Source organism: Protomyctophum parallelum, assembly GCF_964188405.1.
Source record: "Protomyctophum parallelum genome assembly, chromosome: 19".
Taxonomy (NCBI): domain Eukaryota; kingdom Metazoa; phylum Chordata; class Actinopteri; order Myctophiformes; family Myctophidae; genus Protomyctophum; species Protomyctophum parallelum.
Window position 1 is genome coordinate 2,449,047 of NC_139717.1, and position 7,736 is coordinate 2,456,782.

At 46.5% G+C, this 7,736-nt stretch overlaps 1 protein-coding gene across 1 annotated transcript in view; it reads right to left on the reverse strand.

The window, feature by feature from the left end:
• The window catches only part of trim67 (tripartite motif containing 67), a gene marked incomplete at both ends in the record, with an annotated part of 103,522 nt that overhangs the window by 16,377 nt on the left and 79,409 nt on the right, over nt 1–7,736 (reverse strand). Inside the window, one exon of the mRNA XM_083791025.1 lies at nt 4,471–4,624. Within this exon, the coding sequence (XP_083647151.1) occupies nt 4,471–4,624 (154 nt within the window). The remainder of the gene's footprint in view (nt 1–4,470; nt 4,625–7,736) is intronic.

Genomic DNA, 7,736 nt, shown 5'->3' on the forward strand with positions numbered 1-7,736 from the left:
CTGGGAATAATGGTTTGGGATTTGTTCCTTTTTTTGTTTTTTGTTTTTTAATACAAAAGAAGAGGCTCAGCTGGAAGCAGAGGCCAAAGGAGTCGATAAGGACATTGAATAGAATGGAAACAGTCTTAACAGTATAGGTGTAGTGGGTGTAATATATAGCCTGTAATGTGTTCTTATATTTTGTTCATTCTTCTGTCTAACTGTTAGACTAAACCGCTCATGTTCTGATTGGTCGTGCCTGAGCTTGTGATCTGATCCATTGTGCAACAAGGATGGGGGGGGGGGGGCAGCGGTGGCTCAGCGGTATAGAGTGGCCGGATGGTTGCCGGGTTCGAACCCGGGCGGGCTCCCCCAGAGTTAGTGTCGAAGTGTCCTTGAGCAAAGACTCTGAACCCCTGATTGCTCCTGATGTGCTGGTTGGTGCCTTGCATGGTTTACACCGCCATCAGTGTATGAATGTGTGTGAATGTGTGTGTGTGTGAATGGGTGAATGTAATGCACAATCTCTGTAAAGCGCCTTGGCTAAAGGCGCTATATAAATTTACCATTTACCATCTATGGTGCTTCCACCACTCGGCAGGCCGACTGGCCTCCAACTTGCTTCCTAAAAGCAACCTCACCGTAAAACACAGTTGATTCCGTTGACAGGTATACTCGCCCTGATTAATGAATTTCGCGCAATTTCGGCACTCATTGTGTTTCTAAAGGAATATCTCTCTAGGGACGGAGACGGAAGATCTGCACAGATGGGTTTGATGTTTTCTCTGCTCGCTCGTCTGCCGAGTTCAGAGAACAAAGTGGAGTGACGATCAGAAGCTTGGCTTCTGAAGACGCCGAGATTAGCTTCACAGAGAGCTGTGAGTTAGTCATAGAGGCAGCCGGTCACACCAGGCCACCACATTTAGCTGAGTTAGTTATAGAGGCAGCCGGTCACACCAGGCCACCACATTTAGCTGAGTTAGTTATAGAGGCAGCCGGTCACACCAGGCCCCCACATTTAGCTGAGTTAGTCATAGAGGCAGCCGGTCACACCAGGCCACCACATTTAGCTGAGTTAGTCATAGAGGCAGCCGGTCACACCAGGCCACCACATTTAGCTGAGTTAGTTATAGAGGCAGCCGGTCACACCAGGCCACCACATTTAGCTGAGTTAGTCATAGAGGCAGCCGGTCACACCAGGCCACCACATTTAGCTGAGTTAGTTATAGAGGCAGCCGGTCACACCAGGCCACCACATTTAGCTGAGTTAGTTATAGAGGCAGCCGGTCACACCAGGCCCCCACATTTAGCTGAGTTAGTCATAGAGGCAGCCGGTCACACCAGGCCACCACATTTAGCTGAGTTAGTCATAGAGGCAGCCGGTCACACCAGGCCACCACATTTAGCTGAGTTAGTCATAGAGGCAGCTGGTCACACCAGGCCCCCACATTTAGCTGAGTTAGTCATAGAGGCAGCCGGTCACACCAGGCCACCACATTTAGCTGAGTTAGTCATAGAGGCAGCCGGTCACACCAGGCCCCCACATTTAGCTGAGTTAGTCATAGAGGCAGCCGGTCACACCAGGCCACCACATTTAGCTGAGTTAGTCATGGAGGCAGCCGGTCACACCAGGCCACCACATTTAGCTGAGTTAGTCATAGAGGCAGCCGGTCACACCAGGCCACCACATTTAGCTGAGTTAGTTATAGAGGCAGCCGGTCACACCAGGCCACCACATTTAGCTGAGTTAGTCATGGAGGCAGCCGGTCACACCAGGCCACCACATTTAGCTGAGTTAGTCATAGAGGCAGCCGGTCACACCAGGCCACCACATTTAGCTGAGTTAGTTATAGAGGCAGCCGGTCACACCAGGCCACCACATTTAGCTGAGTTAGTCATAGAGGCAGCCGGTCACACCAGGCCACCACATTTAGCTGAGTTAGTCATGGAGGCAGCCGGTCACACCAGGCCACCACATTTAGCTGAGTTAGTCATAGAGGCAGCCGGTCACACCAGGCCACCACATTTAGCTGAGTTAGTTATAGAGGCAGCCGGTCACACCAGGCCACCACATTTAGCTGAGTTAGTCATGGAGGCAGCCGGTCACACCAGGCCACCACATTTAGCTGAGTTAGTCATAGAGGCAGCCGGTCACACCAGGCCACCACATTTAGCTGAGTTAGTTATAGAGGCAGCCGGTCACACCAGGCCACCACATTTAGCTGAGTTAGTCATAGAGGCAGCCGGTCACACCAGGCCACCACATTTAGCTGAGTTAGTCATAGAGGCAGCCGGTCACACCAGGCCACCACATTTAGCTGAGTTAGTTATAGAGGCAGCCGGTCACACCAGGCCCCCACATTTAGCTGAGTTAGTTATAGAGGCAGCCGGTCACACCAGGCCACCACATTTAGCTGAGTTAGTCATGGAGGCAGCCGGTCACACCAGGCCACCACATTTAGCTGAGTTAGTCATAGAGGCAGCCGGTCACACCAGGCCACCACATTTAGCTGAGTTAGTCATAGAGGCAGCCGGTCACACCAGGCCCCCACATTTAGCTGAGTTAGTCATAGAGGCAGCCGGTCACACCAGGCCCCCACATTTAGCTGAGTTAGTCATAGAGGCAGCTGGTCACACCAGGCCACCACATTTAGCTGAGTTAGTTATAGAGGCAGCCGGTCACACCAGGCCACCACATTTAGCTGAGTTAGTCATAGAGGCAGCTGGTCACACCAGGCCCCCACATTTAGTTATAGAGGCAGCCGGTCACACCAGGCCCCCACATTTAGCTGAGTTAGTCATAGAGGCAGCCGGTCACACCAGGCCCCCACATTTAGCTGAGTTAGTCATAGAGGCAACCGGTCACACCAGGCCACCACATTTCACAACACAACTATAGTTCTCTGGCACCCAGAACTACTGCTATAGAGCGTCGCAGTCCCTCCCCCTTTCAGAACAACGAGTGGCCCAGGAAATGAATCCCAATGCGTTTGTCCCATATAGGCAGTTCGTGCTTTATTTATTTAAAGACCTTTTAAGCGCCGTATACGAAGCCAACTCTTGTCGTGACAAATCATGACAACAACACACACAATATTTCGGGCCAAACAAAGAATTACAAAGAAGTAAAACGACAAAAAAAAGGGTTGTAACCTGCCGTTTTTTTTCTACTTTCTAATTCTTTGTTTGGCCCGAAATATTGTGTGTGTTGTCATGATTTGTCACGACAAGAGTTGGCTTCGTACGACGCTTAAAAGGTCTTTAAATAAATAAAGCACGAAATGCCTATGGGGAAAAATGCATTGGGATTCATTTCCTGGGCCACTCGTTGTTCTGAAAGGGGGAGGGACTGCGACGCTCTATAGCCCTGCTATTGGTCCCTGAGTAGCAGAAGTACTGCTATAGCCCTGCTATTGGTCCCTGGCACCCAGAACTACTGCTATTGGTCCCTGAGGAAACCAGCGGTTTCTATGGGGCTGATGCAACAAAATAAATATCACACCTGTGTGAAGTGAGGGGCGCTCTTATCATCATACATCATCCAATAAAAAAATATAATATACTTCCTCATGAATTCATTCGTCAACAGCATGCCCTAGTAGTTATTTTTCACGTCACTGAGATGAGGCATTATTACACAATGCCCCACACTGTACCACTTCTGGGTCATGTTATACCGACGCAAATCATATTAACGAGGATTATATACAGTACATATTATATACAGTACATATTATATACAGTACATAGCCGATTAGCCGATTTGCTCAGACACAAACTGTACTGTATGACGTAAATTCTCCTTTCATTGTCAATGGCAAACGTGACACGAGTTAGGACAAAAAGCTCTATATAGGAGGGGCTAGAGCCCCTCAAAAAATTATTTCGGAACTTAACAGAGACACCTGTCCTGCCAGGACATGTTTGTAGAACAGAACAGATAGATAGTTAAACCATTCAACAGTAAAGACGAGTGTCACAGAGAGATCTCCCAATCTTCCGCCGTAGTCTGAGAAAAAATAGATTTGAAAATGAAGAAACACCCGTACACTGTCTTCAAATGCAGTTTCGTCGACTAAAACTAAGACGAAAAATGTTCGTCGACTACCTTTTTGCACTGACAAAAACAAATGGAAACTAAATGAAAACTAAGCTACGATGACTAAAAACTAAGACTAAATATACTGGAAGAGATCCAGTAAGTAATTTTACACTTGGCATGCTGGTTGCGACGCGTTGTGAGCTTGTAGATCAGCTATTTTCAGCAAGTGTAAAAACACTCATTACGACGGCATCAAGACCCGCCGAAACACATTTTAGTCGACTAAATCAACTGTAGATTTTTAGTCGACTAAAATCTTATGACATTTAGTCGACTAAAACTAGACTAACACTAAGACATTTCCAGGTAAGGTGACTAAAATGTGACTAAAACTAAATGAAGTTTCAGGCCAAAGACTGAAATAGAAATGAGCGGCCTGTCTTCAGTACCTCTGCTCTGGCAGAAGTCCAGTGTCAGGATGCTCTGCAGCAGAGCGTCGGTGTTGAGCGCCAGGTCGTAGTCGGGGCCCACTTTGGGCTCCAGAGCCCCTTTCACCCACTGGTCCTGAGATGACGTCACTCGCTTGATCAGGGCGTCCGAGATCTGAGCGCACGCGTCACACGGACACACACACACACACACACACACACACACACACACACACACACACACACACACACACACACACACACACACAGTCACAGTCACACACAGAAAGGAACTGGTTGGAGTAACGTGTTCCTTCCACGCGCTACGTCCAACCAGGGAAACTCCCCCCTGTCAGGTGTAAAGGAGCAACTTGGACACTCAGGCATGAAGGAAGCATGAGTTCAAGTCCGTTGCTCTCCCCTTGTCCCCCATATATGGGGACTAGGTTGGTCTCCCCTTGTCCCCCATATATGGGGACTAGGTTGGTCTCCCCTTGTCCCCCATATATGGGGACTAGGTTGCTCTCCCCTTGTGCCCCATACATGGGGACTAGGTTGGTCTCCCCTTGTGCCCCATACATGGGGACTAGGTTGGTCTCCCCTTGTCCCCCATATATGGGGACTAGGTTGGTCTCCCCTTGTCCCCCATATATGGGGACTAGGTTGGTCTCCCCTTGTCCCCCATATGTGGGGACTAGGTTGGTCTCCCCTTGTCCCCCATATATGGGGACTAGGTTGGTCTCCCCTTGTCCCCCATATATGGGGACTAGGTTGGTCTCCCCTTGTCCCCCATATATGGGGACTAGGTTGGTCTCCCCTTGTCCCCCATATATGGGGACTAGGTTGGTCTCCCCTTGTCCCCCATATATGGGGACTAGGTTGCTCTCCCCTTGTCCCCCATATATGGGGACTAGGTTGGTCTCCCCTTGTCCCCCATATATGGGGACTAGGTTGGTCTCCCCTTGTCCCCCATATATGGGGACTAGGTTGGTCTCCCCTTGTGCCCCATATATGGGGACTAGGTTGGTCTCCCCTTGTCCCCCATATATGGGGACTAGGTTGGTGGAGGGTGTGTAGAGCCCAGGATCACATTAGATGATTGACACAGGGGTGAAAAATGGGTTACAAAATCGTGGGATAAAAAAAAATATTTTTACACACACACACACACACACACACACACACACACAGTCACACACACAGTCACACATTTGCACCATGTATTTATGTTCACACAAAGGAGATGCATACATGTACAGTTTACAAGGACACAAATAGCGTATAGGTGCAGTAGAGTTATACACTTACAAAATCATGCCATGTGTTTTCATGGTACAATAGGCATGTCACACACACACACACACACACGCACGCACACACACACACACACACACACACACACACACACACACACACACACACACACATGCACACACACACACACACACACACACACACACACACACACATGCAGACAGACAGACAAACAAACACAAACAATGAAAGACACACACACACACACACACACACACACACACACACACACACACACACACACACACAAAGCACACGAGGGAAATAGAGTACAATGCGAGCAGCTGCCTCTAATGACCATATTCAAATATCCTTGCCAGGCCTGCTGTATATACTGTACTGTACCTACTGTACTGTAGCTGCTGTGAGCAGAACTGATGTTTCCTCCCATGGGTCTAAATCTATTCCATTATGCTTCTATATTACGTCATTGTGACAAGTTAAATGAGGCGCATATATTAGGCACAGTTGAAATATTTAAGCCATTCTGACCTGAGATCAGATTCTAAAAATGTCTGTTTGAAAATGACAGTTTTCTGAAAAAGCTATATGTTTACTATTCTTCGATTTTTCAAAAATAGCAGACCTACAAGCTCATAGCGCGCCACTCGGTGGCGCGCCTATATGAGCTTGTAGATCTGCTATTTTTCAATAGCTAAAGCATAACATAATGCTAACACCAAAATGGGTTCACAGGAATTAGAGCTCGCGGCCTGCTGTAAGAGCTACTTGTAGATCTATCTATCTATCTATCTATCTATCTATCTATCTATCTATCTATCTATCTATCTATCTATCTATCTATCTATCTATCTATCTATCTATCTATCTATCTATCTATCTATCTATCTATCTATCTATACAGTAATATGTCCCTGGAAAAGACGAGCGAACACATTGATTACACTATAGATTACAGCAGTGTTGTTTTCGTCGACTAAAATTATGTCGACTACATCTTTTCACTGACGAGAACTACTGTAAATGGAAACTAAATGAAAACTAAGCTATGGCGACTAAAACTGTGACTAAATATACTGTCAATTTTGTCGACAAATAAAAACTAGACTAAAATGTTAGGAAGGGACTAGTGGGCAAGAGATCCAGTATAAGTCATGTTACACTTGCATGCTGAAAATAGCCGATCTACAAGCTCACAATATTGTACATTTCACTCTTTTAAAACAATGATTTGACAGCGAACTTAGATAATTTATACACAACACTTACATTCACTGATACTTTGATGTATATTGTTATAGATTAAGCTACCCAACGGCCCACAAAGAAACTCAAATCAGTCCTGCAACATTTAAGCGAGAAACACATTCAATAATGCATTAATAAGGTAATTACGATGCAATATTAATATTGTGAAATGGGCCATTCAGCAAGAATCTGAAAACAGGCATCTCGTAAAATTGTCTTTCTTAATTCCATCTTTAGAGACGGGATCTTGCTTTATCTCTTCAAGTTCTTTTAAGAGGCATTTAATAGATGTTTAATTCATCTACATTTCTTTTCAGTTATACCAATGTGAGCATATAGTCGACAGTTGAGGTTTTAATTTGTTTTTTGGTTGCAGAGGAGTTGGGTGTCAGCAGCTATAAACAACTATATGCAATCAATATTTCATAAAATATTCATCTGAGATGGAAGGGTGTGTGCGTGCATGCGTGCGTGCATGCGTGCGTGCATGCGTAAATGCTTGTGTGCGTGCGTGCATCCCAATGGATGCTCTTTCTTCTCCATTTCAGCTTATCCCCTGACTCTTCCTCTCTCTGTGTCTCCATCTCCTTTCCTTCTCTCCTTTCCTCCTCTCCTTTCCTTCTCTCTCTGTGTCTCCATCTCCTTTCCTCCTCTCTCTGTGTCTCCATCTCCTTTCCTCCTCTCCTTTCCTTCTCTCTCTCTGTGTCTCCATCTCCTTTCCTCCTCTCCTTTCCTTCTCTCTCTGTGTCTCCATCTCCTTTCCT